This window comes from Ascaphus truei, chromosome 1, assembly GCF_040206685.1.
Source record: "Ascaphus truei isolate aAscTru1 chromosome 1, aAscTru1.hap1, whole genome shotgun sequence".
Taxonomy (NCBI): domain Eukaryota; kingdom Metazoa; phylum Chordata; class Amphibia; order Anura; family Ascaphidae; genus Ascaphus; species Ascaphus truei.
The window spans coordinates 441851987-441878120 of record NC_134483.1 but is presented as its reverse complement, the minus strand read 5'-3'; the positions used below and the strand labels follow the sequence as shown (position 1 = coordinate 441878120).

The window sequence follows — 26134 nt, the reverse complement described above, 5'->3', positions numbered from 1 at the left end:
AAAAAAAAATGTGTCCTTTACTTCGGTTATGCAGATATTCATATTCTACAAACCAATCTGTTTGGCTAATAGCATCAAAATTACTTTAAAAAAAAAAAAAAAAAAAAATTACCAGTAGATACAAGGAAAAAAAAATAAACTCCCCAAACCATTCATTTACTATGGATTACAATATAGGAATTATCTTTAAAAAGTACTTTTACTTGGCACGGCCATTAATACAGGTATGCGACGAGAAAATGCTCCTTAAATTAGCAGTCCCTTTATTTAAAAAATAAATAAATTAAAAAAAAAAAAAACAAATGCCCCACACCCCACCCGCCAAATAGGTGGCATTATACCAAGTTCCCATCATGATACCAAACATACTGCCGTTGGGATTGCATGAAAATCAAGAAAGGTTTAGCATTATTGTACCGGTGGCCATAGTTACACCCTCAAAATTAGTTTACTTACAAGATTATGCAAAACAGAAAAATGCTATTGCAACAGGTGGCAGTGAGGGGCAACATGCTGAAAGATTGTCCATGAAATTGCAACTTTAGCCTTACCCTGCCAAACAAGGTCTTGAAGGCAACAGCAATTTCCTGTCGCTGGGCATTGCTTCTAGATGTAATGAGTTTCACGATAGGGACCTCATCAGTACCTGCCATATTAAAAAAATTTTAAAAAAAAACAAGTAGAAAGAGGTCAGAGAATAAAGATGTAACCTTTAGAGGGGTGGGGGGAGAAAAAAAAACAAATAACTAAATTCTATTTAATTCATTTATATTAAAATTAATATTGTAATGGTCAACCAGTCTTTGTATATTTTTTCCTCAACCTCTGTCAAGGTTCAAAATACCCTTGTAGATGTTAGAGCTACAACCCGTGCTGCTTGTTTATATTTGAAACAAGGTGTCTCCAAAGGAACTGGACTGCAGTACTCCAGGCTATGGGGGGTCCCCAGGTTCCCGAGATAAATTCCCTTACAACAGTTCTAGTCCGGGAGAAACATGGTCACTGGGGCCAGCCCCACTCTGGCGGCCAAAATAAACCTGTGTGAGTTGGTGCACAATCTTTCTCGAGGGATCCATATGAGGGACACAGGAACCAACTACTATAGGTGTGTGTGTTAGGACGGTGCTGTACAACGTCTTCCTGTATGAAAAAGTACCTGTTCATGCATCAAGCGGACTGTGTGGCATCTACTTACTGAATAAGATTTCCTAGTCATTTTATAAATCGATTCAAGTTTTAGTAACCAGCATTTAGGTTGAACGAAGCATGGGTACAGTTTATTTTTTTTAAACAAAAAAGTACCTTAAATATAAACTTTGATTAACGTAATTCTCACATGATATTGATGCCCAAATTTAGATCATACACAAATATTTTATAGGATAACATAGCAGCCAATCCAAATGTATAGTAAAAAGAACAGCGCTACTAACGGAAAGCTTACCCAAGCCCTTCATTGCCTTGCGAAGAGCTTCTGCATCTTCATTTGCCTTGAAACCAGGGAAATCCTTCACTGTACCTCTTGTGGACTATTGGAAAGAATAAAATAATGTATTAGGAACAGACAATGCTCAAAGCTATAAATTAATCCAAGAGTGTTATAGTGCACAGAAGGGCTTTAGTTCCCTCCCTCTACCCGGTCTCCAATCGTGATGAATGGAGTCTTGAAGCAATCCCGTGCTGAACAAGTGTGCTCGAGAAATCGCTCAGCCCACTGTAGCAACACATTTATTGAAGTAGTATCCCCCAATGCACAAGTAAAAAAAACTTAAAAAATAAAAATAAAAAACAATTTCCACATACCAGTCAGAAAGACTGTTGATATACTGTCGCAGAATAGCAAACATGTTGGGGGAAACCTTAGTCTGCACCAGTATGTTAGAATGTGTATTTTATATGATGGAGGTACTTCAATAACAGTGTAATCACAAACCTATTATCCTTAGACATTTTACCATCATTACCTAGTAATAAATACAAAAAGCCATTTGAGGGTTCATAAAAAAAAACACTCTTCATATCAAGGTCAGTCAGGATGGCCAATATGGTTCTGTCACATTCAGTATCTTATTGCTTAAAAAGGCCAACAGAAAATATGTTAGCAGTTAATGACATCTCAGCAGACAATGTAAAATTGTGTAAAAGCTAGAGAAATTCTAGCCCTGCTAAATGTCGCTCACTTGTGAAATGATGCAATAGAAGTAGCCCAAAATAAAAAAAAGTTTGAGATAAGTGGGCACACCAACTATCCATGCCAATAAAAGTGTATGTAGCCCTGGTAAGAAATGGGGCTATGGTTCTATCCTCTGGGTATAATCCCTGGTAAGGGCAGGTTGCCAGGAGTTATCATGGGTTTCCCCCACTTCAAGCACTTGCCCTGAATGGTGGAGGTAGGTCACCTGACCCTGTGTCCAATCAAGAGACACAGGGGCGGGAGGCGCATGCGCGACGGAACGGAGTATGGTTGCATAGGATACTAGCTCCGTCCCGTGCGATCATAAAATACCGAATAACACTACCTAAAAATTAAATTTGGGGGTTCAAACTTCTAACCGGAGCACTATCAATATACCAGGATGGCGCCAAAGAAGTCGGGAGGGCAAAAAAAACAAAAGCTGGCAGATGTAAGGACATATTTTGGTGGAGCAGCAGAAAGTGCCCCAGCCAGAGAAATGGCCGACACAGACACTGAGATAGAAGGAGACGATGAAGATATTAATACTCAATCTCAACTCCCAGTCAGACGCTGTGATTTTGAGCGTTTATATACAGACCTGAAAAAACTGCTGCAAGCTGACATTAAAGAACTCAAACGTGAACACACAAAACTGGGGACGCGCACAGATGAACTAGAAACTAAGGTAGATCTCACAATTAAAGCAGGGAGAAAAACTGACAGAAAAGTGGCTGACCTACAACAACAGATGGAAGACATAAAAGACAGACAAGAAGACGCGGAAAACCGCGACAGAAGGAACAACATTAGGATCCGCGGAGTCCCTGAAGAGATAGGAGACTGCGAGGCCTATACAGAAAGATGGCTGGAGTCCATCATGCCGGACAGCCCAAAAGACAAACTACTCATGGACCGCTGCCACCGGGCCCTACGATCACGTCCGGCGCAGAAGGAGCAGCCGAGAGATATAATTCTCAGACTGCACTATTACTCCACCCGGGAAGCACTACTGCGAGTAACAAGAGGATTGCCAGAAATAGTGTTTGAGACCAATAAAATACAGATATTTCAGGATCTGTCTCCCCTTACCTTAGCGAGGCGTCGCACCCTGTTCCCGGTAACCAAAGTGCTCCGGGACTCAAACACACGCTATCGCTGGCTATTTCCGTTCGGACTCCAAGTCACCCAAAACGGAAGATCCCTTATACTAAAAACCATCGGAGACGGCCCAGGATTTCTGAAAGCTCTTGGCCTACACAGCCCCCCGATGGGAGCAGCAGAGGAAGAACCAGCCCTGGAACCGGAATGGTCCGGTGGCCCATCCACCCCAAAACCAAAGCGCACAAAATGAGGCCAGCAATAAAATGCAATAGTTTGTTACACAGAACACGTTGTTTTGAGTTCTCCCAAGTTTATCGTTAAAAACCACGTTGTGCCAAGGCGGGTACCGACTAGAAATAGTCCTACACCCACACAGTGATGGCAGCCCCATGCCGTCTATCAGTAACAAACCCCTGGAAAAAGGGGGAAAAAAAATCCAAGCCTTCTCGTCACGTCCGCCCAAGAAAGAACCAAGGTCTACGGAAAAAACCTACGAAACTCACTTTTGGGGATCCGCCATGCGGGCTGAATAAGATGGCTGACATGCTGGAGCTTCTTGCACCTCACAGTGAAGCGCACGGTGAAGAAATGGCCGACGCGCGGGAGCAGCAAACAGCACATCCTACTCGGACTATCCACAGAGCCAAAATGGCCGCCGCCGGAAACCGGAAGCGGATGTCTCCACACAGCGGAAGAGACACCCACGCCATCTTGGAGGTGGCAGAGCAACCCAGCACATCCACAAGCCGCGAAAGCCCCCGCAGGCAGTGGAAGACATCTAAGAGACACCGGCTGGCATATCTGACGAAAGTCAGAGTCCGGGCAAGTCTCATGCTGAGACACGGAACACGACGTAGAGGAGGACACGGACGTCCAATAACGTCATCAACACCATGTTAACACCCATATTGTTAACATTGAGGGGGCAGAAAGAGAGGGCTCCCAATCAGAGGCAGATAGTCACTTTAGTGATACCGCCCGCAGCATGGGTCATGAGAGAGGAGTAGAGAGAAGAGAACTAAGGGAGAGTTACAGAAATAACTACGAGAAAAGTAAATAAGACATCAAGGGGTTGCAACATCAGTTGAAGGAGAGAGGAAGGCACAACACAAGTTACAGTCAGAGGTTATGCTCCAGACACACATAAGACCCTATACACTTATATCGGTCTATGTACATGTACAGGCTGACTGTGCCTACAGTTACATAAGAGTTAAAGTTGGTATCTAGATATACCTTTCAATGGTAGTAGACAAAAGAGCGCGGGCCGGAGGGTATGAGGGAGCTCTAAACCCCGAGGTAGGCATGTGCCTTAGACAGGATTCGGGAGGGTCCCCCAGAATCTTGTCAAAGTCCTATGGGGAGGGAATGCGGGAAGAGGCCCTAGGGGAATGGGGCCACACCCCCCTAAGGCGCTGGACTCTATATCAGGACTGGGGAGTCTTGATGGGGAGCCCATACTGTTTGAAAATGTTCATTTAAACAGTCTTTCGTGTGTTATGTCATGTCTGTACCTACCCTCTCGTGTCCTACCTTCCTTCCCCCCCCCACCTCCCATCCCAGCGACTGAGGTCGGCAATGAAGCAGAAGAAGCCCCAGCAGACCGAAAAAGGAGCAGGACGTCGCAACAGGCACCCAACCAGAGGTTATCAGCTACCATACAGCTACCACCAGACGCAGATCCAAATGGGTAGAGAGATATGTTGCCTTTCCCATAATGTAAAGGGACTGAATCACCCAGCTAAACGTAAGTTAGCCTTTAAAGACTATAAGAGATACAGAGCTGACATCCTCTTCCTTCAAGAGACACACTTCTCCAAAAAGAGTTACCCTAAATATATAGACAAGGAATATCCCACAATCTATCTTGCCTCCGCCTCATTGAAAAAGAGAGGGGTGGCAATTATATTCCACAAGAACCTACTGTTCGAACTAGAAAAGAAAGTTATAGATCCTGAGGGCAGATACATTATCTTAATAGGTTCCATTCAGGGTCAAGCTATAACATTAGTCTCGCTGTACGCCCCTTGCGAACAAGCAACAGAATTCTTTACTCTTTTTTTTTAGGCGCCTACAGAGGGAAGCGAAGGGCCAAATCATATTAGCAGGCGACCTGAACAGAGCGTTAAACTCAAAGCTAGATAGATGTACAGCCCCTAACCAGTCCAATAAACGAGACATACTAACAATCTCCCATGGACTTCGGGACTGTCAGCTAGTAGACATCTGGAGGGAGCAACATCCACAGACCAAGGACTATACTTTTTACTCCCACCCCCATGACAGATATAGCCGGATAGATTACTTCCTTGTATCCAACAGACTGGTCCCAATGGTCTCCCACACGGGCATACACGACATTTCGTGGTCAGACCATGCACCGATAGAGCTGCGGTGCGAGCTACAGTTGCGGGATAGACCGGGAGCGAATTGGAGAATAAATGAACTACTGCTAAAAATACCTAAATTTGATCTCGAAATCGCAGACAAAATCAGAGAATACTTTGAAGAGAACGAGGGAAGTGTATCCTCACCTGCCACTTTGTGGGAGGCCCATAAGGCTACCCTCCGCGGTTCTCTCATGTGCCTAGCTGCTAGACGCAAGAGAGAACAAGAGAGTCAGATTAAGGACCTGAAGGGGAAATTGACCTCCCTGACAGCAATACATAAAACCTCAAAAAATGAGGCAATCTTGACCCAGATCCAAGATACCAAAAAGCAATTAAATCTAAAACTGACATCTCACGCTGAAAAAGAGATGAGCTGGACGAAACGCAGATTCGAGAAAGCAAACAAGCCAGACACGCTTTTAGCAACTAAACTTAGAAATAAACAACCAAATTACCAAATACAATCAATTCGAACGCAGGGAGGAGAACTTACCTCCAACCCTACGCGAATCGTGGAGGAATTTAAGCACTACTACGAGTCGCTGTACGATGGGGGTAAGGTTATCCACAACCAAAAAACAAATAAAAATCTCCAAGAATTCATGAAGGAGGCAAATTTGCCCAAATTGAGTAGAGTGGAAAGAGAGGCACTACAGGTAGACTTCTCTGTAGAAGAGTTGACGGTTGTCGTGAAGTCTCTTAAGCCAGCCAAGGCGCCAGGTCCAGATGGGTACTCCAACCTCTATTATAAAAAATACATAAAACTCCTAGCCCCATACCTATTGAAACTTTTTAACTCAGTACTGCAGGGAGCTTCCTTCCCGGCGCAGATGCTCCAAGCGTCCATTTCACTGATCTATAAAGCTGGAAAGGACCCGGCAGACTGTAAGAGCTACCGGCCCATCTCTCTAATCAATACAGACATTAAAATTTTCTCAAAACTCATAGCTAATAGAGTGGGTATCGTCCTTCCCAAGCTGATACATCCAGATCCGGTAGGGTTCATTAGTGGCAGACAGGCGGCAGACAACACCAGACGAATAATTGACATTATTGATCTGGCCCAAAAGCAAAATATCCCTTCGATGGTGCTCAGTCTGGACGCCGAAAAAGCGTTTGACCGGATTGATTGGCCGTACCTGAAAAAGACGCTTGGGGCGTTTGGCTTCGGAGGAGGCTTATTGGAGGCCATTATGGCACTGTATGAGGGGCCAACAGCTAGGGTGAGGCATCAGGGTTTCCCTTCAGAGCTTTTTCAGATTCATAGTGGCACGAGACAGGGATGCCCGTTGTCCCCCTTGCTGTTCGCCCTATGCATAGAACCCTTGGCGGCACATATTAGGAACAGCCCGGATGTCAAGGGTATAACTCTTAAAGAGCAATCACATAAGGTTGCCCTGTACGCAGATGATGTGATCCTGACATTATCGCAGCCCCTTACCTCTCTGCCCAATGTGTTCTCAATCCTGGGGAGATTTCATCAAATTTCAGGGTTCAAAATTAATCAGGCCAAATCAGAAGCTCTCAATCTCAATCTACCTAAATCAACCGAAATCAACCGAAAAACTAATTGGACTCAACTTTAATTTTAAATGGCAGCCCTCTACGATTAAATATTTAGGGGTTAACCTCACCAAAGACTATAAAACCTTATATAAGGCAAATTACCCACAGTTATTTAAGACACTAAAGGAGGACCTACGGAGATGGGCAGAATATAACATCTCGTGGATAGGCAAGATACAAAGCGTAAAAATGAATCTTCTCCCACGAGTGCTGTATCTCTTTCAGACCCTCCCGATTCCCCTGCCAAGAGAAGAGATCCTCTCTTTACAGTCCGCAATAACAAAATTCATTTGGAATACAAAAAGGCCCAGAATTAAACAAGATATCTTGAGGAGGCCAACCTCAAGAGGGGGGCTGGGCGTGCCGTGCTTGTTGGCCTACTACGAAGCAGCTCAATTAACGCAGATTCTGCAGTGGCACACAGACCCGAGTCTTAGGAGATGGGTGGCACTGGAGAGGGGGTGCTGCGCCCCGGTGGAACTAAAGAACCTGATATGGTTACCCAAGAGTAGCCATGTACGGATGTCTACACCACTGCAGGCCATGACAAATTCCCTGAAAGTATGGGAGGCCACTAAATTTAGATGTTCTCTTACATCACAGTGGTCATTGATGACCCCCATATGGGGCAATCCAGATTTCGCTCCTGGCCTAGACAGCGCTCAGTTCAAAAAGTGGTTCCTAGCAGGCTATCTCCGACTCTATGATCTTGGCAGCAAGGGTATAGTTAAATCCTTCGCTCATGTAAAAGAGGAAAAAAACATTCCGAATACTGAATTATTTAGATACTTACAGATCAGGGCCTTCTATACCAGGACCCCAGTTCGGCCACGGAGAACAAATTTTGAGCAGCTGTGTGCCAGACAAACGGACACACGGGGACTAACCTCTCGAATGTACAGGGAAGTGATTTGTCCGGAGACAGCTGACACACCCAGACTTAAATATATGAGGCAATGGGAAGCTGACTTAGGGGACACACTAGAGGACGAAGACTGGGATAGGATCCTACAGGCGGCAGCGAAGAGCTCTATCTGTACCACGCTAAAGGAGAACGCCTATAAAGTCCTCATGCGTTGGTACTACACCCCAACAAAACTCTCGAAATTTGTCAGTGGCTACTCCCCGCTCTGCCCCAAACAGTGCGGGGAGAGAGCAGACTTGCTACACATGCTGTGGTCGTGCGCAAAAGTGGCCCCAATTTGGGAGGAAGTACAGATGTGGCTACAGCGGCTACTGGAGGTCGAGGTCCCCTTGGACCCGTGGCTGTTCCTGTTGGGCCGGCGGGTTCAGGGGTTCTCGAACGCAACACACAGACTAGTGGCGCACTTTGCCACTGCCACCAGATGCGAGATCGCAGCACTGTGGAAGCAACCACAAATTCCAATTATCCCCAAAATCAGAAATCGAATTTGGTTCGTCTGCCGGATGGAACAGTTGACAAGTCTGGTCAACGACACCGGCACAAATTTTCTAAAAGTGTGGTCTCCCTGGCTGACTCAGACAGACATCCCTGGGGTTGATCTTACCAACATATTGCAATGATATTTAGCAAAGGCGTTCTCCAGTGGCGAAAGGGATCCTTGACATTAGGCTTGGGGATAGGCGACGTCAATAGGGAGAATTGGCTAAAGGATATTACGAACTAAAAGAGGATAGTAAGCTTATAACTACATAAAAAGCTGCGGTCCCGGACCTAATTAGGTACACCTAAATTGGCACAAACCAAATACCACCAGTGTCGCTCACCACCCCCCCCCCACCCCCCTTTCTTCCCCCCCTCCCCTATCCCTGGTTCCTTTGTTCGTCCGGTATGTCATGTCCTGTTTTGAATGTTGAGTGGAGGAGATGCACGGAAATAAGGTGACGCTTTATAAGCTAATGGATTGTGTTAACATGTCTGTATTGCCTCACCTAATAAAATGAAAGTTATAAAAAAAAAAAAAGAGACACAGGGGCGGTGCCTGCTAAAGTCATAAAGAGCAGTGCACTTCCTATTTAGTTGAGAGTTGTCTGAGTGACTTAGTGTTAGGAGTGAGCAGCTCATGATTAGAGCTGCTATAGCTATAGTTAGTGAGGTGGACCAAGTACCTCTCATCCTGCCTAGGGGGTGAGGGAAGAGTAAGACAAACAAACGATTCCCTCATGAATGCACTCAGACCTGGTAGAAGTGATGTAGTCTATTATAATCAATTTATTCAGTGATAAAATAATAGTTGTACAGAGGGGTGTGGTAAAGAAATCCAGGGCCACCCCCTAATTACATACCAAAGGAACTTCCACATTTGAGTAAATGGGGAAGAAAACTGTGAGAAACACTACACAAAATCACCCGGTATAATGGCTACAGTCTGTATGGATCAATATCTGCAGAAAAAAAAAAAAAAAAAAAAAAAAAACGTACTAGCATAGGTATATCCCCTATATAGATTTGAATATTTGGAACAGAGTGATACATGTGGTAATTAAATTGTTGTGTACAATGCTATATTTTTACAAATGCTACCCCTTCACCATCCCCCCTTTTATCTGTTATATGTTTTGTTAATTATTATTTTGTATGTAAAAAAATGCTCAATAAAAATTTAATAAAAAAAAAAAAATAAGTACTAGCATGAAGTAAGGCAGTACTATTATCTAAAAAAACGTCAGTCTATAATATTGTAAGGCCGCCGATACTAAATCTGGAGGAAGAGAATGCCAAATAACAAAAAATAGAATACCAACAAGCTGGCAAAGGTAAACTGCCAGACTAATCTGGTGTGATAGTGTAGGTAAATAATCAGCGTGTAGTCACAATACAAAACACACTAAAATCAATCTGTATGATCAGCATGATACAATGAGAGGTTAAACTAGCAGAAGTATAAAATCCTAAATAGGGCTAGCACAAAATATGCACACGTATAGCCCAGAGGCACGATTCACTGACCGTATCCAGTTATAGCCTCTTAACCCATAAACCTCATAAACCCTCACTATAATATGAAAGCAAGTGTATTCCTGATGGTATGGTAGGATCACTACATATGTAAATCAATGCTAGTATCGGTTATAACATCGTAATCCTCACAATAAAACACTAGGTGAATATATAGTAGAAGTGCACATGCTGATAATATACAGAGTAATATGCTCAAATAACACTCATAGTAAGTTTAAACAGAACACATATTGCAGTGGACTTAGTAAACAACAACTGCCTGTGTACACACGGAGACACGTGGAGTCCCCGAACAATCCCTGAGAGCACATACTGGCATGATGTTACCAGAGAAGGGCTACAAAGTGATACACTTAGCTTAGTTTGTAGTCTTCAAGTGTTGAATCGTGCAGCCCATAGAGAGGAGGGGAACAGGAGCCCGAACAGCCGTGTAACTGGCGCGTGTGTCTGTGTGATCTGTGCAGAGTGACGTCACGCCGTATGATCACCTGAGGGAAGAGCTAGCCCCACTCTGGATGCCTTTGGTCCAGAGTGGCGGCAGGGACCATCACAAGGGAGAGCAGTAGTGGACTGTGCATCACTGTACCTGTCGGCTGCTGCTGCCCAAGAGAATAAAGAGACTGCTGCTTTTAAAGATAATCCTCGTGTGAGACTGGAATCTCTCATCCCTGGGAGGGGGGTTTCTGTGGTAGGGATTCCACCCCGCATTCCTGGAGCTTACTACACATGGAGGCGCTGCACCATTGAACGAGACCGAAGGCATTCACCCCAGTAACCTGTTCCTGTTGTCCCCCATGTCATCGCAGGAGACTCAGGCCCTCCTGTTGCCAGCAGGTATGCACCACACAGACATATAGCCAGACCCCAGAACACCTTAGGGGACCATGATCTGCGATAAGGGTTTGGGGGAAAGGGTAGAGTATGGGCTATATGTAATTGAAAAAAATCCTACAATACTAAATTTATGAAATATTAGATTATAAACATTTGAATTGCTTACATCGAATACATAACTTACATCCATTGGTAACATTTAACCACCATAAACAAAATATAGAACAATTAAACAATACAGCTGTAGCAAGTTACTGCTCCACTTGGAGCATTATGGTTGGATATTCTGTGTAATCAGTGCCACTGAATCCTATGGAAACTGCCAATAGCACATGGATACCACAAACAGCCCCAACGAATCCTCAGCATGATCAGGCTCATTAGCCATGTGTCCTTTCTAGACGAAATGTCAGGCAGTACATTTAAGCTTCCTACAAGTTCGTTGAACAAATTAAAGTGCATAACTAATGCTCCTCTTCCCTTGACTGGTGCAAGGGCAGAGAAACAATATTGGTCAATATTCCTCCAACGCTGCGTTAAATCAGGGTTTATAACGCAAGATTACCCAACAGGAACGGACATTAGTCTGAGGCAATGTGGCATCTTCAAAAATAATTCTATGCAAAAACACCAACCACATTAGCAGTCTTAACATCACGTTATTGCAGCATAACAGGACGTTAAGTGTCTCAGCTCAAGTTGAGGAGACACAAAATTGACACTGGGAAATAGTGCAAATTTAGTTAAAAACATGCTTAACGTTGGTGTAACACCCATAAAGACACTAAAATCCCTATTTCAGGGTCTGGATAGGAGCAACCACCAAGTTTGGGTATGACCCAACTAGCATAATGTTAGGGACTCATGCTGACCTCAGACTTCTTACATAGATGAGGCTGACAAATGTCCATCAAATTAAACCTTTGCTACTACATTTAGATCAGATACTTATCCAAGATTTGTAATTACAGTATTTTGATCGAGAGGGAGGGGAAAAAAAAAAAACCACCAGTGAATCAAATGATGTCTCAAGGGGAACAATAAATTCCTTCCCGACTCCAAATAAATGCAGATGTCTCCCTGGAACTGCCTTCCCATGTTAACTTGTTTGTTATATCCCTGTATACCGGTTTAAAAAGATGTTAAACCTTTTTTTGAATATATTTATTGTATCTGCATCAGTCTCCATGGGTAATTAGTTCCACATTTTAACTGCCCTTATTATAAAAAACATTTTTTGTTGCTGTGAAAATAGCCTTTCCGCCTACCTTAAAAAGGGATGACCTAATGTAGTTTGTACTGCCCTTGGTATGAATAGTTTTTGAAAGCTCCTTGTATTGCCACCAAATATATATTTGTATATATCTAATATAAACGAATCTAAATGTTCTAGCCTCTCCTTACGTCAGATTTTCCTTCCCCTTTATTAATTTGGTGGCCCTTTAGTTCCATAATTAAATTTTTGTATTGAGTGGTGTCCAAAATGACTATAGTCAAGGTGTGGCTTTACTAATGCTTTAGAAGTAGATAATTATGTTTACTTCCCTTCCATCCAGTTTAATGAAATATGTGATCTTGTTTACCTTTGCAGCTACTGCATGACATTGGGCACTATTGCCAAGCCTGCTGTCTACAAGCACTCCTAAATCCTTCTCCATCAAGGATTGACCCAATTTCGCCCTATTTCATTTGCAAGCTGTCTGTTTATTCTGGTTTCCCAAATGCATTACTTTTTATTCATCTATATTAAACCTCATCTGCCATTTACCTGCCCAAGTTTCCAGTCAATCCAATTCCTTCTGGAGAGAAATTACATCCTGCTCCGATTTTACTACTTTACACAATTTAGCATTATCAGCAAAGGTGGAGACTTTGCCCTCGATGCCAACCTCAAGGTCATTCATGAACAAGTTAAAAAGCAAGGGTCTCAGTACCGATCCTTGGAGGTACGCCACTCACCAGTTTAGCCCAAACTGAAAAAGTTAAATTTATGACAACTCTTGACTAGCCCTTAACCAGTTTTTAATCCAGGTGCATATATTTACCTAGTCAAATTTGCTTTATTTTGTACACTAACCTCATGTGCCACCAATAATATATATTGTCCTGGTCTGAATTCCTACTTTAATCCTCAAAAGAAATTAATAAGGTTAGTTTGGCATGATCTATCCTTCATAAATCCATGCTGACTATTACCAATGCAGTACTTTTTTGTGTCAGGTGCTTTTACTTATCAAATCACCTATGCCCTCAGTTTACCAATTGTTCTATAATAGAGGTTGTGGCTTTCACGTGGCTATTTTTCCCTGGTACATAGAGGCAAATAACTTATTTAATACCTCTGCTTTTTCCTAATCCCCAATAATTTGCCTGCCCATCTCACACTGAAAGGGTCCTATATTTTCTTTTCTAATCTTTGTTATCAAGGTAAAGAACTTCAGGGTTGTACTTTGTTGCAATCCTTTTCATTTTTGCCAATTTGATTGCCCTTTTGCAACTTGTGTTGCATTGATTGTTCCTTCTGAATTGAAAATCAGAATTATAGAGGCATGACTAAACACCTTCCTTTCCATTTCCTTCCCTGACCCGTTTAGCCACTTTGATTTATACGTCTTATATTACCCAGGGGTATACAATAACTGCTTTTCTAACAATGTTTTAGTGACCATTTACAGTCCACAATTTTTCCTGCAAAACACTAAAATCATAATCCTGAAGTATTCCTTATAGATTCCTCAATTTATTAAAATCTGCCATTTTAAACACACACTTAAAACACACACTTAAACACCATTGCCCCAGTCTATGTCTGGATAATTAAAAATCACCCATTGTGCAAACATGACAGTTTTGCTGCCTTCTCCATTTTCCTTCCTCAATCTCAGGTGATATTTGGTGGTTTACAACATATCTACAAACGCCTTTTGTACGTTTACCTCCACAAAAAGGTCTATACATTAAACCGGATATAAAACTATTAGAAGGGAATTAAGATGTAAACATACATCTCAATTAAAAAAAAAAAAAAACCCTCTATATTATAACTGCACAGTCATGAGTGTCATCCCACCATGTTTCAGTAATGCCTTTAACATCATACTGCTCCCTTGCAGCTATTAATTCAGGCTCCCCCATTTGAGCTGTCAGGCATCTCACATTAGCAAGCATTTAAGGTTTACTCTGTTCTGCTGTTATCGATTTCTGCGCTATGGTTAGCCATTTCTGCCTTGCTACTCCAATTGGATTTATTCTTAAAAAGTTTACTAGTATCTGTATTAAATATGGGCGTCTCCCTGCTTGTCAAACTCACTTCTCCTCCCCCCCCCCTCCATTAACCGTGATGACCCCATTCCCATCCATTCTGTCTAGCTCATCAACTCTTGCTTGTCCCACCCCCTCCTTACTGATTTAAAATCTCCAACTTCTTATTTTTATTTAAACATGCACCCCATAGCACAGAAGATCCTTCTTCATGGCGGTGCAATCCATCTCTACCATAAAAAAGGTAGCACCTTTTGAGAGGTGCGCTAAAAGCCCCAACGCACACATACGATAGTACCTCATTTGCATGCCTATCACTAATGTCCATTATAGTTTGCACTATGCTCCTTACAGGAGAAATGTGGTTTGACCTTAGGTTAAACGATAAATCTTCAAAGTACAATAACCCAACTAAGTGTCATGTTAAGACTAACATGTTAAGTGACTTAATGAAGCTTTGTCGATCTGGGCCAAAAAGACACCATCAGCAAATCCCTTAAACTAGATGAATGTCTCGCCATCAAAAGTCAGTCCAAAACAGGAGTGAACATTTGAAGAGACAATATTTCAGGGAATTCGATGCCATCTTTAAAATGACAACATATTAGTAAGATCTCCAAGAAGGTAGAGTCATTCCTATACTTTACTTCCGAATAGCTTCAAACCCCGATGAAACAGAAAAAACACAAATATACAAGGATTTTTAGAAACAAATTTAAATATATATATATATATATATATATATATATATATATATATATATATATATATATATATATATATATATATATATATATATATATATATATATATATATATATATATATATATATATATATATATATATATATATATATATTTTCTTTATATCAAGTATATTAAGACTTCAACCAACATTGTTTGAAGGAAGCCACGTGCCCTTGGTTTTTATGCATCAGCTGAAGTGAAAGCAGAGACTTTGTATATACAATGTGCGACGCTTTAATTTGGCACTACTTTGTGTCTATACAAATAGACATTACATATGTATTTTTTAGTTTCCTAATCTGGCCCTTTGCTCCTGAAATCCCATTTTTACCTTTATCACCATATTTTTCCCCCTTCTCTGGGGACCCGATTCCATAGGAGGGTCCAGGTGTCACAGAACAGAAGTTAAAAATGCTGGAGTGAAGCAGCCTGAAGTAATGGTCGTGTTTTCACTAATGAACAGTTGAAAGAATTACAATCTTATAGTTACAACAGGTCAGACTGTGGGTTGATCCTTAAAATGTATAATCAAATAGTTAAACGAGAAATCCTGACTGCTCAATTTTGTGTTATATTGTTTGAAAAGGTTGGACTAGAGCCATATAGGAAATATTCAGCATCAATGAAACAGTATTATCACGAGTTGAAAATGATCAGAAGAAAGTACTGTTAAGTCAACCAGTTACTGGGACAGAGGCAATAAGCTCCCAAACAGCCAAATAGATCAGTGTCATCTTGTAAAAAAATAACTGTTCTGGAACTAGGAAGTGTCCAGGTGTATGACTGAAGTCCTATAGTAGCAGATCAACTGGTTACATAGTAGAGGAGGGTGAAAGACAAACGTCAATCAAATTCACCCTATGCTAAACTTAGATACTTTAGCGCAGCGGTGTGCAAACTGGGGGGCATGACCCCCAGGGGGAGAGAGATTGCCTGCAGGGGGCGTAGGGTTTATAGAGGCCCCGCACGCTTCCCGAAGGCACTTAAATTAAGTGCTGGGGGAGCTGCAGGGCCTCTAAACCTTTACTTATCTTGGCTCCACACGCGTCACCATGGCAAATGACACTGCGAGTTCATGTGACGTCACGACGCTGGAGCAGAGGTAAGTGGGGGGCGCGGGGGTGAGGTGACCGCCAGCAGGGGAAAGAAAAATAAATAAAATTTGCGCCCCCTGCTTTAGCCTATATTTGTACTTGCAGTATATTGATCCAGAGGAAGGCAAACAAAAAACCCCAGTAACACATCTATGATCTCATAAGGGGAAAAATAAAATTCCTTCCCGAAGCCAAATGTCTCCCTGGATCAGCATCCTTCATTTGTTTACTTATTTGGTATATCCCTTTCCAAAAAGGATTTCCAACTTTTTTTTGAAGATATCTATTGTATCTGCCATCAGTCGCTATGGGTAATGAATTCCACATTTTAACTGCCATTACTGTAAAGAACCATTTCATTTGTTGCTGGTGAAATCTCCATTCCTCTAAACCTCTCCCCCCCCCCAAAAGGAGGGGCAGTGGAGAGGATTGCCACTATAAATGGGTTCCACTTTAAGGTTTCTACCTATAAAAGCTCAGCATTCAATAGTCCAATTACTACTGTAGCGCCAATTAAAAATAAAACTTCCCTTGGGCTACAAACACATTCGTTATTTAACAAACAAGTTAAATGAAGGGAAGCATACAAACTTCAGATTCAACATAAATGCGGCCTGATCACTCAACTTTGTTCAGAACGCCGTCTTAAGCTTTTTGTTCAAGGTATTTAAAAAAAATTAAAAAAAAAAATAAAAAAAAAAAATTACCAAGGAAATGCATATTTTAATCAGTTCATGCATTTCATAATACAATACTTAATAAAGACCTTACTTTAACATTTTGAGAATAGAAAACATTGGGTAGGGATTTTTGTTGCGTCATTTTTAATTACTCTTTGATCATTCATTATTTGTCCATACATATTTCACTTCTACTTTCTACTAAAAATACAAAACGTGTCTGTTACATGACACACAACTCAATATTTAGGGGCTATGTACAGCTGTACAAGACTTTGCACTGGGGACAGCAAGGACTAACAAGCAAAAGTCTGCGGCGCTGCGGAGAGTACTGCATTGGGGGATGGGGGAGAAATGGAAACAATGCCACAATGGGAACCCCCCAGCGATAATCTTTTGGTTTTGCTACAAGCAGATGTGGCACCAAGGACATTACGTCTTGCTACATCTGTGTCAATCTGACTCCTATATTAGACAAATCCTATTGCTTCATACAACCCCTGCGCAGGTTGCTCACGGACACAGAATTAGCTTATTGTAGTAATGCAATTAGATACAAAAAGTCACCATCATTTGCAAATTCTGGGCAAAGCTGACTTTTGGGGGGGCTTAACAGAGCCTACCAAGTCACAGAACTAAAATAGTGCAGTTCTTGCAGCCCAACTCTAGTAGCAAGGTTTGAATGTAGAAATAAAATACAAAATAATATATATCCCACACGAGTGTATGTAGTGAAAAAACTCATTACACAATACTCCAGCAAGGAGAATTCTCATGGGTGGGACCCGAATATGTCACTTTAAAAAGAAACATTACGTGTGTCAGTTTAGTGAATGTAGCTGAAGCTTACGAGTGGGTCACACCTCAAACTGAGTGAAATCTTAAACACATGCATACTGTAGGATAATACCGATCTGAAATCCTAAATTGCTAGTAATCATGTAATATGAGCAGCTTTTTAGCAAAAATTGTAAAACATTATGCATAATTTTTTCAGCCGTTAAAGGAAGCCTCCACGGCAATGTGGTTTGTTCATTGCTCATTAAGATATTATTGCAGAATAATTAGCACAGTAAACCGTTATTCTCGAATTACCTTTCCTAAAGCCAGCAATTACATTTGTACTACAAGTAGAACTGAGTGCTAGAGCATATATACCAATTATCTGTTGGTTGTGGAAACCCAATAACCACATTCTCAATCAGAAGAAAGCCTCAGCACTTGCACATGCATGGGAGGGACAAATTCCAGGCGACTAGTCAGCGAACAGCATTAGGAATGGACAAAAATAGCCATTGACTTGGATGGCAGTGTTCAGCCGATTGTATCCTCCGGTAGCAGTTGATCATACTGCAGAGTCCATGAATGAAGGCAAGCAGGTTCGGGTCAAAGCAGATCTTCATTGTAGTATACATACAGGATGTGTTCATTAATACTCACATGTAGCCCCCTTTTCCTGTAACTAAGCGATCAATACTACTGTTACCTTTTTGGCCTGAGCCTCCGCGAGCCTGTGGTGTCACTTGGTCGCCTTGGGGCAGCGCCTCCACCTGTGAGGGATCCCAGCATAGTGGGAGGGGCCCCTCACAGGAACCAATAGTAAACACACGGGTATATAACAGTATTTATGGACATCAGCACAGGAACAAGGCCCTGCAAGGCCACACCCACACAGTAACACCTCCCTGGTGAAACCCCCAAAGTACTGGAGTGCCTGGGCCCTTAACCCATTAGTGTCCAATCAAACAAACATAAGTGGTGACCGCCTCCGAGCACCGGAGCCCTGCCGCACCACCACCCGCCATAGCCTCCCTGCACGCCGCAACCCCCACCAGAGTCGTCCCTGCAGCCCGAAGGTAAGAGGGGGACCTGGCTACATCCACATAGAAAGATCGAAATTCAGCTCAGTCTCTTCATGCTCATAAATAAAATAGTTTCCCCCCCACTTGGTCACCATAACATTAACAGCTGAATTACATCCAAGTTGTGATTTGTCCAACTACAGCCCTCTGAAAATCCTTTGAGGCAATCTTCAGCATATTTACAAGACACTGATATAGCTGCACTGAGGCCCTGCTCAGTGTCAAAAAACAAGCTAAATATAAAAATCAAACATCCTCACTAGGTGACCCATGCTTGTTCATGTTAATCCAAAACTTGCATAGTCTTTTATTTCCAAACAGCAATCCTAACCAACCATTTTTTTGTACTGCCATTTTTTTCCCTAACACTTCCTGAATTACAAGCAGACCATTTTTGGTGTGATTCAGCCCTATAAAATTGTGATGTGTCTTGTTTAATGCAAAAACCGTGCTCCAAAAAAATTCAATTAAACTAGGCCTAGAAACACTGTGCGAGTGGGAAAGTAATCACAAGGTGGGCCCATTAGCTGTTGTAAAAAAAAGGAGTAATTGCAGTATTCTGCAATTCCCTTGAACTGTAAAGCTATTAGAGAATGGATGCCGAGGAATATTATTCACCCCAACCACAGGAAACATTTGCTAACTCCTAACGCCCGTCCCAAGAATAAGTAGCTAATTTCATGAATTCCACAATGCACTCAGATGGCCGCATATATAAAAAAGGCAGAAAGAAAATCCTATTAAGCACAATTAGGGACACAGGAGTTTAAAATCAATTAAACAAAAACAATTACATTGTGAGCGGGGGCAATGTAACAAAAAAGCCGATTAAGGCAGCGCTTATACAGGCGGCAACGCGACCAATGACATCACCCGTCGCCATTACAAAAGTTGTATTTCAGATTCTAGAGACGTTGCTGGCTGTAAGGCCAGTGACGTCAGCAAGGGGGAAGGCAGACAGGCGGAGAAGCTCCCCGATTGGCTATAAGCCAGTCACGTGTGGAGACCATCTCTCCAAAAATCAAATTACACCGACTACCAGAATTTTTGGTAGCGCTGTCGCTCCATCGCGTCCACTATAAGCGCCGGCGGCAATGCATTTGTTTTGATGCAATGTCGCGTCGCCAGCCCTATAAGCGCAGCCTAATTCATTATGAGCTTTTCAGGTGAATGTATTTAGCCATTGTAACAACTGTTTGCACAATGCCTTCTTTTACAAGATGATAATCTACATAAGTCTTTGTTCAACATTTCCTTTAACAGAATAGCTGAGCAGTAAATTAACTGACAACCCTCTAAATATACAGTGTTTAGACAGCAGCAGTGTATTTGATCAGAATGCCAGGTTTATGGATATCCTTTGAAAATGACTGTTCAATGCATGCTGTATTTTGTATGATTATACATTCAGACCTATAACACTTCCACAACAACCTATTGGCTCCTCACGCTGTACCAACAAATAGAGCCCCTGGTAGGGCAATAACATTGTACAGACAGTTTAACAAGAATACAAAAAATTATAATTATAACCAGTGTAGTCGAGTCCCCCGCCTTACCGTTAGTGAGAGGGGAACAGCTCCAGTGTCTGGCCGGGCTCCAGAGCTCCGTGCGATCAGTAGTGTGGGGGTAGCCATTGAGTACTTGCGCATGCAGCGAAGCAAGCATGCGCAGTGGGAGGTGGCAGCCATCTTAGGACGGCTCCGCAGACGCAGCGTGGGACTACAAGTCACAGGATCCTGTGGGGGGGGGGGGGAGAACCATCATGGGGCAATGCCAGCCAATAGGGCTTGGAAAAGAAGAGGCACAGTATATTCTCCACGCGCGGAAAGCCTGCGCTCGAGTCCGGAGGGAGCCAGCAAGGAGGACGGACGTGTCCAGGGAGAAAGTAAGCCCCTGAACTAGGCCCCTTAAGAAAGAAAGCCCACTGCATGCAGCAGGGGCCAGCAGAGACCAAGGCCGGACAGTGAAGAGGGAAGCAGGCAGAGGCTACTACAGAGAGAGATTAGGGAGCCTCTGCTGGAATTACATCAGGTTGGAGTGGGCTAGCCAACCCACAAAGGATGTAAACAGCAGTTATATTGCCACAGTTTGATCTTTGTGAAGCACCAGGCCTGCAACACAGTTTATGAGCTCCAACAATTGTGCTAGCACACCAGGATCTACAGGCCAGTACCCCATGATTGGGAGGCAGGACAGAGATAAAAGTTATTTGTTTGCGCAGCGTTTACACTTGGTAAAGTTTGTTAAAGTATGTGTATGGAGAGATTCGGAGATTAAGAATCACCATACTGATTCATATGAGATATGCAGCACAACAAATTATAGCTATTAGGAGTATATCAAGCTTGTTATAATTCATTACCACTGTGTTGTGTCCAGTCACTACAGTCTCACACACTAAGAATTAAACAGTAACCCATAGGCTCAGGCTCCCACCTCAGTGATAGGTCATATAAACTGAGGTAAAATAAAGAGGGGTTACAGCTGCATTTAAAGTGTCATGTGACCCAGCGGCACTCTGTAGTAAACCAAATACCAGCACATTATCTGGGAAAAGTAATGCATAATGAATTGCCAATGGTTGGGCAAACACCTGCGAACGTTGACTACGTTGCAACATTTTTTGCGAGTGATTCTAATTCAATTGTTGCAAACCTGTGTGAAAGTTCTGCACATCTAGTTCTCAGGTACGAATTCTATTAAGGTAAAAAGCATGGATGTCAACTTGGAAATATATATTTTTTTGTTTGTTTTTTTAAATCAGTGAGTGTAGCACCAACAAGACTTGATGCATTGTAGCAACGTCTTAGGGCTGCGTGAGGTGTTAGATTAAAATCAGGGATGCGCAAACTTGTCAGTCTGCGCCCCACTGCCCCATCCCCCCTTACCTTGTCTCCGGCGTCAAATGAGGCCGCGTGGTCGTGATGCGTTGCCATGTCATCCGAAGACAGACAAGGGAAGTTAGAGGCCTCGCGCAGTCCAGCATTTAATTTAAATGCTTTGGGGCAGGAGAGGGGGAGGGGGGGAAAGAGGGGGCCTCTCTAACTGCTCTGCCCCCTGTTTGCACGCCACCATATTAATACAAAAAAGTCAAATTAAACATCAAGGAACAATATTTTGAAACCTTTCTAAAAATACAGCAGCAAGATCGATCAGGACTACAAGGACCAGCATGCATTTCAAATAAAGAACCAGACAGAGCAGGACTAATGTAGGGAAGAGGGGCAGAGCAGACCCATCCTCACCACAGTGAGATTCTGGTATTAGGTGTAACTCCAGAGCCCCCACCATTCAGAATGGTGGAAAAACCTCAAGGGAATTTCCATTCCTCCAGGAAGTATCCCACAGGGAGGCTGGACCGCCGGGGGCTCGTGACACGGTGGCAGGTCTGGGCCAGAAGAATGTGAAAGTTGGGGTGAGTGGGGTTTGGCTGCTTGGTGCGACCTCTCCTTTAAGAGTGGGTTATGCCAACGCCAGCCAGGAAGGTCCAGGTCAGCCAGAGAAGTAACCTGAAGAGCCGCTCAGTCCAGGTTGCCGACGCCTTCCTGTGTTATTGCACCCATCTCCAAGAGCTCCCCGCCTGTCACAGATCAAACCTGTCAAAACTCACAGGTCTGCAAAAGGAGTTACAAATTCGCAGAAAGTCACAGATGTGTAGACCTATCCAGAAAACTCCCTTTGCACAGAGTTTCTGGCAATAATCCAAGTAACAATTAATGCAATCTATAATGAAACTTAAATGATAAATTAGTGCACTAAAAAGCAGTCACGTGGAGCTCGTTTTCACAAACTTTTCTTTACAATTCTGCTGGTTAATCAGAATCCGTTAAAAACAAAAAAACAAAAATCACATACCTTGGATTTTAAGTCTATCCACCAGTGATTGAAGAGGGATGGCATGAAGAGGGGAGGTAAAGAGTGCCACTACTTTTTATTGACAAATCTTATTCTTTTTTTCTGGTCATGAAGTAAAATGGATTCATTTTTATAAAGCCCACTAGGCCTTTCTGCTGTACAGCATAATGATATAAATCTTTGCAAAATATAGTAATAGTAGCATTAAACAATATTAAATACACGTAGAATGTTGTGTAGTCACACACAGAATCACTACTTTAAGCCCCGGCTATCCAATAAAGTATCCGAGTTTGAAAAAGAACAGAGTATCATTTTGCGAGTCCATGAAGTTCTTTCTCCCATGAGCTGCTTAATCAGTTATAAAAATGTATCCAGTACAAAAAGTGTTAGCCAAGGGGTATACAATAGCTTTCATTTACACAGATACAGCATCTACGTTGGCTTAGTTACTATGCCTAGGAATAATTTTCCTGCTTTTTTTTTTTTTTAGTTAGTTAGCATTTTAAAAAAAATAAAACAAAAAAAAATAGGGTATGTACAGGAACTGAACAATGTAATTGTAGAACAAAACAAATGACAATGTTTGTTGATACTTAATACTGTACATATAAGTACTTATTGCCTTACTGTTTAACCTCCATGTGTTTTCAATACCGTGCCAATTTAAAAAAAAAAAAAACTGTTCTGCAATATTTATTAGCGAATCATTGTACTACAGTGACTTCTCATTAAACAGCCCTTTTTTTTTTTTTTTCTTCTGTTTCAAAGAGAAAGTACACCGGGAAAAATTATATTTCCACAAAAAGACACTTGCCCCTTTAATACTTCTAGTGCTAGGACGGGCCTGAAACAGAATATGGCAATGAGGATTATTGGTAAAAAGGAAAGGAAGCCTTAAAAACTGTAGGCTGTTTCCCGTCTCGTATAACTACTGTACGCACTAGCAGTGTGCTACTTAGCTCAGCCTCGCTTTGGTTTTGGGTGGGTTCATTACAGGAAGAAGAAAAAAAAATCCTCTTGCTCAAAAGAGGAAAGAAAATGAAGTGTACACGTCAATAGTACCTTTTGCTCTAGGATAACTCCCTTTTAAAAAGGATGCAGTGTAATTTTCATAATACACACAAATATAAGAGGCATACACGCAACAAATTAGTAACAGTAATTAGAAGATCAAAATAGAAAAAAAGAAATGCAAAGCACCCTGCAATAGTCAATTAAGACAAGTTGTGTTTTAACTTAATACCGGCAGATCTGTCAATTAAAGAAAGCCGACTGAAAACGGTTAATGAACAGATGCTACAAATATCGCAGCACACCAGACGAACAGATAATACAAATCAAAATGTACAGTATTCGTTCTTAATGCATCGGATTAAAGGGCATAATCCCCTATAAAACCCCAATTCTTAGAACAGAATAAAACCAGAGATCATTTAACATTACAATGTATGTTTATGTCTCTGCAGCACTGATGTAGTTAAGACAGATGTCAATTTTCTTTTAACTCACCTTTCCTTTGTTTGCCATTTTAGCGCTGGTGAAAATAAGAAGTTTTTTGGGGCTGCAAAAGAAAATACATAGCTCAGGTTACAAAACGCACATACAATTGTTTTAAGTAGGATGTGTCGGAACTGGCCGGAAAACATTCAGTCAGTGGGACCTATTGTTTAGAGCAGGATTCAACTGGCAGCCCGCAAAGGGCTTTAATGTGGCCCTGGACTCCGCTGCCCAAGCAACTAGTATGAAGTTAAGAGCAAAGAGCAATTTTTTCACACAAAAATAAATTAAAAAAAAAAAAAAAAAAAAAAAAAAAAACACACACCATCCCCCCTTACTTGTAAGTAAAAGGATATAGATAATTATCTGGTACAGATACTATATATGCTTGCAGAATGTTGACATACCGTACTAGAATTTAAAAGTACTAAAAATCATTAGAATAAGTGGGCGGCCCCTCCGATCTGGCCCCTGCAGAGAACCGGTTGAAGAGTCGTGGTCTAGAACAGAAGAATAAGGGTTCACTCCCTTATCTCTTCCAGCACAGAAGCTTGCAGGACACGAGTTTGGTTGGCAACGTTGCTGCTATTGTATTGTATGTCTTTATATAGCACCAAAAGTGTACTCAGCGCTTCACAAAGAATACAATACAGGGAATTATAATACAATAAGTGCAGCAAAATCAGACAATAGGAAAGGAAATTCCTGCCCCAAAGAGCTTACAATCTACTGAACAAAAAAAGTTCATGCCAGGAGTCAGCGAGAAGCAGAGGAGCTTCCCAGGTTTGTACCTACAGTATACGTGCATCAGCAAGTAGCTCCTTATTCAGGAGTAGTGTCTTACTGTCAGGTACCAGCTGCTCCACACGGTAATATTGCACAGCTCTTGAATACCTGATTGGTTTAATGTTCAAGTGTAACATGATCATGCAGGTGAGCTTCAATGCCATAGCACACTGAGATAACTCAGGGACTCGTCAGAATGAGGTTATGGTGTAATATGTTATACATAATACAGCCATCATTGAAAAAAAAAAAATAAGGCCTTCAACAGCAATTGTACTTTTACATACATGGGATAAATATTTTTAAAGGGTACTGCTGATCTTAAAAAAAAAAAAAAAAAAGTTGAATACCACTCACTGCCTTACTACAAGGCCAAATCTATCATCTTACAGACTTCATGATGCCAAAAGTAAATAACGAAGTCACAAATACTGATCAAACATTAAAAAATACAAGAGTTCAAATGAAAGCCACCCCCTTAACAAATGTAATCAGGAAATGCCCCGGTCTGTGCATGTGGAGCACACCTAGTTGTTGCAAATACTTACATTGCCTGTAAATTAGACGGTAAAGTCCTTGACAAGCACAGAGATGCTGCTGCTGATCACCTCGGGCTGCAGAAAGTAATGGAGAAGTGTAGATCCACCCCAGTGAATGGAAAGTCAGAGTCCCTCCCTCTGTGGCCTGACACACCCGGGATCTGTGCTGCCTGCAGCTTTCTATCCACCTCACTACTCAGGGCAGACGGATGTTTCCTCCTCTTTTAATCATGTGCAGAATTGCCTGCCCAGCTTAACCCTTTCAGTGCCGGGGATGGACGCAAATGCAGCACAAAAGTAGCCTGCTCTTCTCTTAACTGTACGCTGCAGTGTAACCCCAAGGAAGAAGCCTGGTGAGGGCTGAGTTATGTGCATTAAAAAGGCAAAACTGTAGTTATTAAATTTGTCTAAGAGATCCGGTGCATCTAAGTCAGTGGTGAGCAACATGATGTTCATAAGGGCCACATGTAAAACATTGCCATATAACCGCTCCATATAACTCCTATTGCTCCGTATAACTCCTCCTATTGCTCCATATAACTCCTCCTATTTCTCCATATGTATGTCTTTATTTATATAGCGCCATTAGTGTACATAGCGCTTCACAGTAGTAATATACGTGACAATCATATAAATAGCAAAATATACAAATAACAGATCATGGGAAGAAGTGCTTCAGACGTAAAAGTAGCATTTAGGAAGAGGAGTCCCGGCTCGCTCCGAAGAGCTTACAATCTAATTGTACATTGTTCCTACCTACCAGAGACAGCAGGAGGACATTCTGGTAAGTGCGTCT

The 26134-nt window shown here is 42.0% G+C and overlaps 1 protein-coding gene across 1 annotated transcript in view; it reads right to left on the bottom strand.

The window, feature by feature from the left end:
• The window catches only part of ANXA5 (annexin A5), a 47092-nt gene extending 21559 nt beyond the window's left edge, over positions 1–25533 (bottom strand). Inside the window, exons 1-4 of the mRNA XM_075616076.1 lie at positions 25348–25533; positions 24026–24077; positions 1445–1529; positions 552–646 (exon numbers count right to left, since the gene is read on the bottom strand). Of these exons, the coding sequence (XP_075472191.1) occupies positions 552–646; positions 1445–1529; positions 24026–24043 (198 nt within the window). The 5' untranslated portion in view covers positions 24044–24077; positions 25348–25533. The remainder of the gene's footprint in view (positions 1–551; positions 647–1444; positions 1530–24025; positions 24078–25347) is intronic.
• Between the last annotated feature and the right edge of the window lie 601 nt (positions 25534–26134).